At 41.6% G+C, this 13,817-nt stretch overlaps 1 protein-coding gene across 1 annotated transcript in view; it reads right to left on the reverse strand.

The window, feature by feature from the left end:
- Positions 1-252: 252 nt before the first annotated feature.
- MTNR1A (melatonin receptor 1A) overlaps positions 253-13,817 on the reverse strand; it is a 40,000-nt gene continuing 26,435 nt past the window's right edge. Inside the window, exon 2 of the mRNA XM_019422177.2 lies at positions 253-1,370. Within this exon, the coding sequence (XP_019277722.2) occupies positions 505-1,370 (866 nt within the window). The 3' untranslated portion in view covers positions 253-504. The remainder of the gene's footprint in view (positions 1,371-13,817) is intronic.

A 13,817-nucleotide genomic window follows, 5' to 3' on the forward strand; every position in this document is an offset into this window, starting at 1 on the left:
GTTGCTGATGTGTTGTCATTCTCTGATTTATTTTCAGCCTTTCGCTGTGTAATGAATCAATCATCCCACTTCTCTCTTGTTGTTCCATTTGCTTGTTTATGACTACGACACATCATTTGTTTTCCTCTAAGAAAGCTTCAAAAAGTGGAGGAAAAAAGCAAATCCTTTATGACACCCATTTGCAATAAAAGTTTGCACACTGTTTCTCCACGTGAATACATTTAGCATTTTTATTTAAAATCATTGCCCGCCCACGCCTCTGTCCCTGAACCATATTCTCCGATTAACATATAACTCTTACGTTCTGTATTTCTCTTCATAAGCAGAATTAGAGACTGATTCAAAAGGCTGAACCCACAGAGCTCATAAACTAGAGACAACCTCCTAAGAGTGCAAGTTTTCTCGACTACCCTGTGCTTCTAGGCATCTGTCAAGAGGGAGGCAACCACGAAAATGAGTAAGACCTTGAGAAGTGTGTATACCTTGTCAGCAATGCCTTGTGTTTTAAACAGACTCCACTTTTACTAGGTTCTTGTTGGTCACTAACGGAGAGGGTTTGCATTTAACCCTATCTGTGTCATTAGAACGACACGCAGAGAACATTCTGGCTGTACACAGTGAGACTATAATTCTTCTGTATTCCTTTCTGAAATTTTGGTTCAGGAGCCCATAAATAATTGCATTGAGGCAGCTGTTGAAATATGCCATATAGTAACTTGCCACAAATAGCCACTCTGGGATCCTGGGTACCATGCCGGCGGGGTCGGAAGCCACGGCAAGACCAATTAAGTTGAGAGGAGCCCAGCAAATGGCAAAAAGTACAAAAACCACAAACATGGTGACAAAGTTCCTGAAGTCCTGTGGTTTCATCTTGGGTTTACTGTCAGGTTTCACCCTCCGCCTGACCCGAAGAACCAGGATCCATATTCTCAGGTAGCAGAAGATGACTATGGTCATAGGAACGAGGAAATGAAAGACCACTACCGCGATTGTGTATGCTGAGCTGACAGACTGCGTAAACGTGCAGGAGTAGATCCTCGGGTCGTACTGCAGGGTGCCGGTACGCAAGTTGGGCACGATCGCCACGAGGGTCAGCATCCATATCAGGAACACGCAGCAGAGGGAATTCCTGTTACTGTACAGCTTGTCGTACTTGAGGCTGTGGCAGATGTAGCAATAGCGGTTGATGGCAATTCCAGTGATATTGAATATTGAGCCAATGACACTCAAGCCCATCAGGAACCCGCTAATTTGGCAGTGCAGATGGCCCAGATTCCACCCGTTGTTAAATATAGATATCAGCACCAAGGGGTATGGATACACGGCTACCACCAGGTCTGCAACTGCCAGGCTCACCACGAATAGATTTCCTAAAAGAGAAAGGTTTAGAAAATACAGGTTGTTACCGATCTTGTGCGGATTGCAGGGGTTTTCTTTCACAGTTCTTTGTGCTCAAAGAGCTCTTCTTACAACTCAGCTAACCGGGCATCACGGCTGCTGCTGCATGATAAATGAAACGGAGGCCATCTTCACCCGGAAGTAAGCCCACCATTGCCCTGGTCAAATCAGTTCTGCTGTTCACAAATTCCCACGTCCCTAAAACGAGGCATATTCCATGTCAGAAACTGATGTTCTTCAAACCATTTGGTTTCTCTTGTAATTAAAAACAAAACAAAAGAAAACAAAAAACTCGAGTTCAGTATACTCGTGTTACATATTTTGTTCTGGAATAGTCTACATGACCTGAGAAACCTCATGTCCCACATTTTCCCAAGTGACGTGTGACTTCTCTAAGTTCTGAGCTTTCTGTCCCTCTAACTCTCCAGCCACCCTCAAAGGCTGCCTCTGACTCCTGTTCTTGGGGAGCAATAAATCCTTGGCCATAGTGTAACAGTTAAGAGGAAAAGGGTTCTTTCGTCAACTGTCTGGGTTAGAATATTGACTTCACCCCTTGCTAGCTGTCTCCCTGAGGCAAGTATCATCATCTCACCAGATGTCGACTTCCTCTTCTCTAAGATGGGGATAATGATAGTACCTTCTTCATAAGGGGATGATGAGCGCGAATTGAGACAGTCTATGTCAAGTACCAAGCAGAATTTGTCACGTGATAAGCGCTCCACAAATGTTGGCATTCTACAACACTCACCTCAATCCAAAGGAAAAGGTAGAAATACTTGTAGATTTCATAAAGAACTTAAGGTCTAAAAATTAAACCCTAAATATTTTCTATGTTCATAACACAACACATTTTAAAGTCTAAAAACAAGGAACTCTAGTCAAATTTTAGAAGATACTCTGCAAGGATGTTCTTTACTTTGGTGGCTCATTTTGTCTTTGTTTCTTACTCCTCTTTCTGCCTTGAATGGCTCCTCTCTCTCATTTTTAAAATGGTACCCATTTTTCCAAACCCATTTTCGATAGAAATGCCCAAAGCCTTTACTTATTTGCCCAACTACGGGGAAAACCTTCCTCTCTTGAAGGCGTCTAAATCACATTTTTATGCCACATTTAATTTGGATTAACTTATGATAAATTTCATTCAATAATACCTTACCGAATGCATTTAATAGGTGGTGCAGAAACAGAAATGTACAGACAGTGATCCTATAATCCTTAAGCTTAGAAAAATAAGATAGAAAGAGTACAATACGTACAGAAAAGGAATGCAGTGAGCATGAGAGAAGCAGGGAGGAACATTCCAGGCAGAGTGACCTTATGTTTTGCATTTTATTATATTTGTGCACTTCACTTTGCTTTATTTCCAGACTGTAGTACCCTAAAAGTGTGTCCACCTCGTAAATGCATCTAGAATAGTACCCACTTGGGACTTCTTGTTCAAATGCTTGATGGCAGATATTAAATTGTCATCTCCCAATACCTGAAATAAAATCACCTTTGTAGGGGAAGTTCCTGTCTGGTTAATTTTATTTCACAGTCCTCCAAAAATTGCAAAGAAGTGAAGTAAAACAGTTGTGGCTAAAAAAAAAAAAAAAAAAAAAAAAAAAAACACAACTCATGGATTTGCCATTTAAGTAGGAATTTCAGATAAATTGTTGTAAATACAACTTCTTCAAAAGCTGGCTATACGAGGCCAAATTAAAGCAATCAAAACAAATTTATGTCTCCCCAGAGAACAATTCCAATCGCCAGTGAAATATGTAAATTCCAACGTGGGCATGTTTTAATGAATTTTTAACTCAAAGTGGGTAATACTTTAAAAATATGTACCATATGTGAAATTCAGCTACAACTTGTCATCGAAGCAGTACATTTTTACCTAAAACGTCATGATGACAAATGGCCATAAATAGATTTATTTTTCAAGAGCCTAAAACTGAGATCATCAACCGTGTCACAGGTTTGTTTCATAGCATTCATCCTCTGCCCCATGTAGTTCGCAGCAATTAGGCTTCTTTTTTTAAGTCGTTACATTAATTAAATCATTTGTTTAGTTTTCTTTGAACTAATCCCATTTTACCAGAGTTGGGAGAAAAAAACAATTAAGCCATAGGCTCTTTGTAGATGTGGCTAATAGTGTCTCAGCTGGAAGCTTTATCACATCTGCAATGTGTGCGTAGAGGGTGTGTGTGTTGGGGAGAAGAATGATAAGGTAAGAGTAATTAACTTAATCATGATCATCCACATTATAAGATCACCTATTTCATCTCAGCCCTGTGTGTGTCCAGATAGACCGCCATCTCTCCATTTTTGCAGACACCCAACCCTCTGTACAACCAGCACAACAACGCGTTATGAAATTTCAAGTAAGTCCTGTGAACGGCTAGCAATTCCTCTTCGGTTGGATTTACGTCCAGCCCTTGCCCCAGAGGAACTGTAGACTCAGGGGATGTTAAGATGGGGAGGAACACTAGTGATCATGCAGGATAATTGCTACTTTTTAGAGGTGAGGAAAGCTGAGAAACGGGGAATTCAATCGGAAGAAGTCCTACCATGAATGCAAGATTGCCACGGCGCTGTTGATTTGTTAATGTCGCTCGGTGCATTTCCCTAAGAGAGTTCCTGTGGCTAGAAGTAGGTGAGGGTTGGGTAATGGGCCCTCTGGCCAGGCAGGCCCTGGCTTAGAGCCTCTTTAGGCATAATTCTAAAAAAGCATCTTAGAACCAGAATGAGGGGAAGGCAGTTACGGGTCTCTGTACCGGTAACAAGAAGATACCGCAAACAGCCTCACGATGATTAAAGACACAGGCAAACTATAAAGTGCTGAGCAAACAATCATTCTGGTGAATAAAACCTTAAATTGTAAGTGAAATGTGGCACGGATGTGAATAAGATCAGATAGCAGACAGCTGAAGAGTTGCCTTGTCTGAACCGCCTCCTTCAGCACGAGTCCGGGGACTTCCCTCTGGGAATGGCCAGAGCAAGGGGTCATCGCCTTTCTATTTATAAGTACTTCTCTTCTTCTTACCATCTTCCCACAGCTCAAGCTGTTAAGTCCATGAGGGCGGCGCCCACCTTACACATCTTTCTCCCCCTACGACAGGGCCTGGCGCAGAGTTGTGTCTTGACACAAAATGCAGAGTGGGTGTATCTTATATGGACTAAGCTGAAAGGGCATTTGCATGCAGAGCTTCAGGGTTTTCTGTTCCCGGCAGAGACCATTGCATGAGGGGTAAAAGGTGGAAGCGAAGCAGCAGTCGAGTCCTCTGTGTGCTTCCAGGCGGGCGTACGGCCCCAGGCACTGTGGGGTCTCTGGCCCTCTCACTCCTGTCCCCGGCCTGCAGTGAGGGCTGCTGATGCAGGGGGCCCACAGCGTCTCCTGCTCCTTCTCGGAGCTCCAGCCTGGCTTGGAGGAAGGGAGACTGACAAGAGTTCAGTCCGTCCTCCTGGGTTCCAGCCCTTCCTCCAATGATCTCATTTGCCCTTTCTTTCCCTCTTGACATTCATCTTTTCTTCTCAGGTGCCTTATCTATAGACTCTAGGCTCCTGAAGGCTAATTTGATGTGTCAGCACGACCAGGGTCAGAGGATGCTCAGGGAGCTGGTTAAACATCACTTGTGGGTGTGTCTGGAAGGTTGGTTCCAGAGGAAATTAGCATTTGAATGAACAGACCTGGTAGAGCAGAGGTCCTCAGGTGTCAGCCAATCTAGTAAGGGCCTAACACAGAAAAGTTGAAGGAAAGGGAAACTCAGTCTCTCTGCCTGCCTCCTTAGGCTGGAACATCAGTCTTCTCAGTCTGTAGAATGGGATGACAGTACAGGTGCTCTCGGGTCTTGGGATTCAGACCAGAACTACACCAGCTCTCCTGGGTCTCCAGCTTATAGATGGTAGACTGAGGGACTTCTCAGCCTCCACAGTCAAGAAAGCCAGTTCTTGATAATAAATACAGTAAGCCAATATAATGTTGTAGGGTATATAACATATTAATAAAATAGATCTATTAATAAACTAATAGAATATACTATTCTAAATAGAATATATACTAACATACTAATAGAATATTCTGTTATTTATTGTATATATCCTATGGCCTACTGCTATTTAGAGAACATATTATTCTCTGAATAGAATACATTGAACATACTACTAGAATATATATATATTCTGTTGGCTCCGTTTCTCTGACGAACCCTGGCTAATACAAGGCCCCGGCATCAGACACAGAAGCAACACCTTCAACTGAATTGTTTAATCAGCTCCCATAATTGCTCTACTCATTTTGTTTCTCAGATTGATTGAACCCTGACTGATACAAAATTTGGTACTAGGGGCGCCTGGGTGGCGCAGTCGGTTAAGCGTCCGACTTCAGCCAGGTCAGGATCTCGCGGTCCGTGAGTTCGAGCCCCGCGTCAGGCTCTGGGCTGATGGCTCGGAGCCTGGAGCCTGTTTCCGATTCTGTGTCTCCCTCTCTCTCTCTGCCCCTCCCCCGTTCATGCTCTGTCTCTCTCTGTCCCAAAAATAAATAAAAAAACGTTGAAAAAAAAATTTTTTTAATTTGGTACTAGAAGTAGACCGAGAAACTTTAAGGAGGGTTTCTCTGTGTTGGTTCTTAGCGGCCTGGATCTAATTCTCTAATGGCATTAGATTTAAAGGCATTAAAAACCTTATTTCCGGGAGCAAGGAGGACCCTGGTAGTTCATGGCATGCAGTGGCAAAAGAGTTATTTAAATTATCACCTGTATTCATCTTCCAAGGTGAAGAACAAGTTGGTGCATCACCCTCCTACCACTAAATACACACACACACACACACACACACACACACACACACCCCTAATTTTGACACGCTACACCAATCCGTTTACTGAGTAACCCAAAAAGCAGGCAGTTTCGAGTAGAGCCGAGAATAAGAAAAGTCTCTGAAAGCTATTCTACCGTTGGACTCATATGATCCACTGGTGTTTGAATTGTTTGTTGTAGATCTGGAGATGTAAGGCTCCCTTACCAGGCCTACAGGAGTGACTTATAACCATAGACTCAACATTTTGTGACAAATCTATGCCTTCCTTTGCAGACTAGAATTCCCCTTTAGAGAAACAGTCATTGGCTTGCTCCTCAGCATTAGCAGAGTCTGAAAACTTGACCACAGATGACCAAGTGACCGTGTGATCTGAAAAATCTCTTATGGACTTCGTATTGTCTGACCCACTAAAATCAATCAAGTTGGCATGCACCGTATAGAACAGAAGTGGTGTAGACAAAATCTGGCCCAAGCATGTATTGAGGGCACAAGGAAATTTCATGAGCAAGTGTCACAGATGCCTGTGGCCCACATTCCTACCACATTGCCCCCCTTTTCACAGCCTCCACCTATGGCCTCATGAGGAGTCCCCTGTGGTCAGTTAATAAGGAACGAAAAAACTCCTGGCATGCTTTACTGATGGTTTCTCGTGACATGCTAGTCCTGTCCCAAATTGGATGTTGCAGCACTACAGGCCAACTATACCCAGTGAATAGAACTTTGAACAGAACTTCAAACTGCTTGTTGATTTTGCCTGGAAACAGAGATGGCCCCAGGCACACACTTACCCTGATTCATAGACAGTGGCTAATGGTATAGCGAGATGGTCAAGGACTGGAAGGAACAGGTTTAGAAAACTGGTAACACAGGAAGCCGGAGAAAGAGTAGGAACACAGGCCTCTCAGAATGGGCAATGAGTATGAAGACACGTGTGTCCCATACAAAACTCACCAGAAAGCAATCTCAGCAGAAGAGGATCTGGGGTATTTTGTTTGTTTTTTTTGTTTGTTTTGGGGGGTTTTTCTTTTGTTTTTAGCCAGAAGAGGATCTTTTTTTTTTTTTAATTTATTTTTTAAATTTACATCCAAGTTAGTTAGCATATAGTGCAACAATGATTTCAGGAGTAGATTCCTTAATGCCCCTTACCCAAGCCCATCCCGCCTCCCACAATCCCTCCAGGAACCCTCTCTTTGTTCTCCGTATTTAAGAGTCTCTCATGTTTTGTCCCCTTCCCTGTTTTTATATTATTTTTCTTTCCCTTCCCTTATGTTCATCTGTTTTGTCTCTTCAAGTCCTCAAATGAGTGAAGTCATAAGATATTTGTCTTTCTCTCACTTACTAATTTCACTTAGCATAATACCCTCTAGTTCCATCCATGTAGTTGCAAATGGCAAGATTTCATTCTTTTTCATTGCTGAGTAATACTCCATTGTATACATATTCCACACCTTCTTTATCCATTCATTCGTCGATGAACATTTGGGCTCTTTCCATACTTTGGCTGTTGTCGATAGGGCTGCTATAAACATTGGGGTGCATGTGCCCCTTCAAAACAGCACACCTGTATCCCTTGGATGAATACCTACTAGTGCAGTTGCTGGGTCATAGGGTGAATCTACTTTTAATGTTTTGAGGAACCTCCATACTGTTTTCCGGAATGGCTGCACCAGCTTGCATTCCCACCAGCAGTGCAAAAGAGATCCTCTTTCTCTGCATCCTTGCCAACATCTGTGGCTGCCTGAGTTGTTAATGTTGGCCGTTCTGACAGGTATGAGGTGGTATCTCATTGTGGCTTTAATTTGTATTTCCCTGATGATGAGTGATGTGGAGCATTTTTTCATGGCTTGGTTGGCCATGCAGATGTCTTCTTTGGAGAAGTGTCTATTCATGACTTTTGCCCATTTCTTCCCTGGATTATTTGTTTTTTGGGTATTGAGATTGATAAATTCTCTATAGATTTGGGATACTAACCCTTTATCTAATATGTCATTTGCAAATATCTTCTCCCATTCTGTCGGTTGCCTTTTAGTTTTGCTGATTGTTTCCTTCCCTGTGTAGAAGCTTTTTATTTTGATGAGGTCCCAGTAGTTCATTTTTGCTTTTGTTTCCCTTGCCTCTGGAGACATGTTGAGTAAGAAGTTGCTGTGGCCAAGGTCAAAGAGGTTTTTGCCTGTTTTTTCCTCTAGGATTTTGATGGCTTCCTGTCTTACATTTAGATCTTGCATCCATTTTGAGTTTATTTTTGTGTATGGTGTAAGAAAGTGGTCCAGGTTCATTCTTCTGCATGTCGCTGTCCAATTTTCCCAGCACCACTTGCTGAAGAGACTGTGTTTATTCCATTGAATATTCTTTCCTGCTTTGTCAAAGATTAGTTGGCCATACGTTTGTGGGTCCATTTCTGGGTTCTCTATTCTGTTCCATTGACCTGAGTGTCTGTTTTTGTGCCAGTACCATACTGTCTTGATGATTACAGCTTTGTAATACAGTTTGAAGTCTGGAATTGTGATGACTCCAGCTTTGGTTTTCTTTATCAAGATTGCTTTGGCTATTAGCAGTCTTTTCTGGTTCCATACAAATTTTAGGATTGTTTGTTCTAGCTCTGGAAGAATGCTGGTGTTATTTTGATAGGTATTGCATTGAATATGTAGACTGCTTTGGGTAGTATTGACATTGTAACAAGACTTGTTCTTCCTATCCAGGAGCAGAGAATATTTTTCCATTTTTTTGTGTCTTCTTCAATTTCTTTCATAAGATTTCTATAGTTTTCAATTTTAGATTTTTCACCTCTTTGGTTAGATTTATTCCTAGGTATTTTATGGTTTTTGGTGCAATTGAAAATGGGATCAATGCCTTGATTTCACTTTTTGTTGCTTCATTATTGGCATATAGGAATGCAACTGATTTCTGTGTATTGATTTTGTATCCTGCAACTTTGCTGAATTCATGGATCAGTTCTGGCAGTTTTTTTGGTGAAATCTTCTAGGTTGCCCATATAGAGATCATGTCATCTGTGAAGAGTAATTTGGGTGCCTTTTATTTCTTTGTGTTGTCTGATTGCAGAGGCCAAGACTTCCAATACTATGTTGAATAACAGTGGCGAGAGTGGACATCCCTATCTTCTTCCTGACCTTAGGCGGAAAGCTCTCAGTTTTTCTCCATTGAGGATGATATTAGCAGTGGGTCTTTGATATATGGCTTTTATGATCTTGAGGTATGATCCTTCTATCCCTTCTTTCTTGAGGGTTTTTATCAAGAAGGGATGCTATATTTTGTCAAATGCTTTCTGTGCATCTGTTGAGAGGATCATGTGGTTCTTGTCCTTTCTTTTATTGATGTGATGAATCACATCGATTGTTTTGTGGATTCTGAACCAGCTCTGCATCCAGGTATAAATCCCACTTGCTTGTGGGATAATTTTTGAATAATTTTTTAATGTATTGTTGGATCCAGTTGTCTAATATTTTGTTGAGGATTTTTGCATCCATATTCATCAGGAAAATTGGTCTATAGTTCTCCTTTTTAGTGGGGTCTTCATCTTGTTTTGGAATCAAGGTAATGTTGGCTTCATAGAAAGAGTTTGGAAGTTTTCCTTCTGTTTCTATTTTTTGGAACAACTTCAAGAGAATAGGTGTTAACTCTTCCTTAAATGTTTGCTAGAATTCTCCTGGAAAGCCATCTGGCCCTAGACTCGTTTTTTGGCAGATTTTTGATTACTAATTCCATTTCTTTACTAGTTATGGGTCTGTTCAAATTTTCTATTTCTTCCTGTTTCAGTTTTGGTAGTTTATATGTTTCTATGAATTTGTCCATTTCTTCCAGATTGCCCATTTTAGTAGCGTATAATTTCTCATAATATTCTCTTATTATTGTTTGTATTTCTGCTGTTGTGGTTGTGATCTCTCCTCTTTCATTCTTGATTTTTATTTATTCGGGTCCTCTCCTTTTTCTTTTTGATCATACTGGCTAGTGGTTTATCAATTGTTAATTCTTTCAAAGAACCAGCTCCTGGTTTCATTGATCTGTTTTTTGGGTGATTTTTTTTTTTTTTTTTTTTTTTTTTTTGGTTTCAATAGCATTGATTTCTGCTCTAATCTCTATTATTTCCTGACTTCAGCTGGTTTTGGGTTTTATTTGCTCTTCTTTTTCCAGTTCTTTAAGGTGTAAGGTCAGGTTGTGTATCTGAGACCTTTCTTCCTTCTTTAGGTAGGCCTGGATTGCTACATACTTCGCTCTTATGACTGCTTTTGCTGCATCCCAAAGGTTTTGGGCTATGGTGTTATCATTTTCGTTGGCTTCCATGTACTTTTTAATTTCCTCTTTAACTTCTTGGTTAGCCCATTCATTCTTTAGTAGGATGTTCTTTAGTCTCCAACTATTTGTTATCTTTCCAAATTTTTTCTTGTGGTTAATTTTGAGTGTCATAACATTATGGTCTGAAAATATGCACGGTATGATCTCTATCTTTTTGTACTTGATGACAGCTGATTTGTGTCCGAGTATGTGATCTAATCTGGACAACGTTCCATGTGCACTGGAGAAGAATGTATGTTTTGCTGCTTTAGGATGAAATGTTCTGAATGTATCTGTTAAGTCCAACTGGTCCAGTGTGTCATTCAAAGCCGTTGTTTCCTTGTTGATTTTCTGTTTAGATGATCTGTCTATTGCTGTAAGTGGGGTGTTGAAGTCTCCTACTGTTATGGTATTATTATCAATGAGTTTCTTTTTGTTTGTAATTAATTGATTTATATATTTGCTTTCACATTTGGCGCATAAATGTTTACAATTGTTAGGTCTTATGGGTGGATAGACCCCTTAGTTATGTTACAATGCCCTTCTTCATCTCTTATTACAGTCTTTATTTTAAAGTCTAGATTGTCTGATATAAGTATGGCTATTCTGGCTTTCTTTTGTCTAGAAGAGGATCTTAATGACACAGCCTGTGTACGTTGATCTTCGTTCAGCCACCACTGTCCCTGACCACTAGGCTCACAAAGTTATGCACCGGAAACAGAAGTTATTAATGGGCCCACCAACATAGAGTACTCCTCATTAAAATGACCTGGTTATAGCCACTGCTGACCTGGTGTGTCAGCAACCTGTAAACGGCAGAGACCAACACTGATATGGCACCATTCCCCAAGAATATCAGCCAGACAATAGCTGTAGATTGATTACATTGGACCACTGCCATCATCAAAGGGGAAGTACTTTGTTCACAGTGGAATAGAAGCATATTCTGGATCTGGATTTGCCTTTCGTACCCTTAATTCTTCCACCAAGCTGACATTCATAGACTTACAAGATACCTTTGTCTTTGTTTTTGGTAAAAACACTGCTTCTGATGGAGGAACTCAATTTACAGCAAATGAAGCAAGGCATGGCAGTAGAATGCCTTGTGAAGGTTTAGTTCCAGCCCCAGCTGGATGAGCCTAGGGTGTCCCCCAGGGTGTAGTGTGTGTTCTAAATCAGTGACTGGATTCATGGATCAGAAAATCAAGGGTGGAAATGGTCCTTTTTCTTCACATAATTATCCTAGTGATACCCTAGCAAAATATTTGCTTCCTGCCCTCACAACTATAGGTTCTGTTCTCAAGTCTTAGCTCCCAAGAGAAGAATGCTCCACCAAGAGACATAACATTGGTTTCCCCAAACTGGACGTTGAGACTGCCACCTGGCTGCTTTGGGCTCCTCCTCCCAGGGAATCAATAGACCGTCCTGAAGGGGGTGAATAATCCTGATTTTCAAGGGAAAACTGGGTTGTTACCACACAGTAGGAGCAGTGATGTGTGTGTGTCTGCAATGCAGGAGCTCCCCTGCAGTGCCTTGGTTTTGCCACACCCTGTGATTAAAGCCACAGGAAAACCAAGCATCCCAATTGAGGCAGAAATGCCAATGTGGGAAACTTTGAGAAGGAAAGTTGGAGTCACCTGACAGGCAAGAAATCTCTCTCCCTAACACTGTATAAAGTTTGGGCCTTGAGTTTGTCTTCATCAACATGTTTCTACTCTAGCTATCTTGTTCCTAATTTGGTAACAATTAAATCTGTGCAATGATGTAACCTGCGGAGAATTCTTTTGCTTATGTGGACCCTCTTCAAAATGCTGGCGGGGGGAGCCCATTACTATGGCAGGCTGGTCTCTGGGTTGTTTGTTACCTCTTCTCTATGTCACAGGCCTTGGAGTAGATGTTGCCGATATCTCTTTCAAGTCCCTTTTTCAAGTCCCTCTGCCAGGCTGGTAGGTGCCCTTATCCCTGGAATTTTGATGAAGTTTGGGTGCTTCCATTTAGTTGCAGCTACACCCTTCTCCAGAGAATTGCCCTCAGTTGAGTAGACAATGGATGACCAATTGACAATGGAGTACAAAAGGCCAGCCCCTTCACCTTCAATGGCTACAACTCTGTGGTTGGATTTACATCCGGAGGCCTCAGCTTCTCAGATCAGGCCAAGTCTCCATTTGACCTGAGATCCTTTCCTTGCCTGCCTCTCCCTGCCCTAGTCAGAGTCCTTCACCCACCACAGGTCTCTCCCAAGAGCACTCCCTCAACAAAGCAGGAGCAGCGAACATGCCAGCTCCCTCTCAGGTTCTGTTTCTAGGCAACCTGAGATAGACGTTCAGCTCTGTGATGCAGTTAGGTAGTTTTCTACACAAGTCACCCGCTTCTAAGATAAAAAAAAAAAAGAAAAACTACTTACTATGCTATCTTACAGAAACAAACCAACCAGCCATATTGGGTAGAGGGTCCAGAGTTTAAATGCTTTTTGGTATTGCTTATTTTTTTTAAGTTTATTTATTTTGAGAGACAGAGAGAGAACATGCGTCCTCCTGAGCGGGGAAGAGGTGGAGAAAGAGGGAGAGACAGAGAATCCCAAGCAGGCTCCACACCATCAGCACGGAGCCCGACGTAGGGCTCCAGTTCACTAACCATGAGATCATGACCTGAGCTGAAATCAAGAGTCAGATGCTTAACGGACTGAGCCACCCAAGTGCCCTGGTACTGCTTTTCAATCCTTTCATCCTTGTTATGTGTACACGTTTCCAACATCAAACCCCACATGACCCCACTCATGTGCATAGAAGTCTGTCTCCCTCTAAAGACCTCTTGAGGTCCAGGACTGTGAATGCACGGTGCCTGGCACGTAGCACATGATCGGGAACAGTTTTCTGGGTGAACAAACCTCACTCATGCAAAGGTAGAAATTAGTTCTTTTTTTTTTTTTTTTTTTTTTTTGGCTCTTATTTGCCAAGATGTTGGTTTTCTCAACAGGCCAGTATTAGCCTGGAGTTGGACTTGGAAAGCAAGATTAGAGACCCCCTGAGTTATTGTTCATAATTAAAAATATAAAACCCTGGCTGTGCCTGAATTGTGCCTAACATCAAAGAGATAAAGACCAGTTTAAAGAGCGAAAAAATATACTTTGGCTACTCTTGAAAACATTTTTCATTTGTTTTACGCAGCAAATCCCATAGACTCACATCTAAGAAGTCTGGCTTAAAAGAAGAAGCTATCTATTTTGCATATCAAAGCTCACAGGCAGTGCCTTACATTCTTAGATTTCAAAGGACTATATTTGAGAAACTTCTCTTTTCAGATTATTGGAGGCAGTGTGGACCGTAAGT

The sequence above is a fragment of the Panthera pardus genome, unplaced genomic scaffold (assembly GCF_024362965.1).
Source record: "Panthera pardus isolate Hobbes unplaced genomic scaffold, ASM2436296v1 HiC_scaffold_13, whole genome shotgun sequence".
NCBI classification, from domain to species: domain Eukaryota; kingdom Metazoa; phylum Chordata; class Mammalia; order Carnivora; family Felidae; genus Panthera; species Panthera pardus.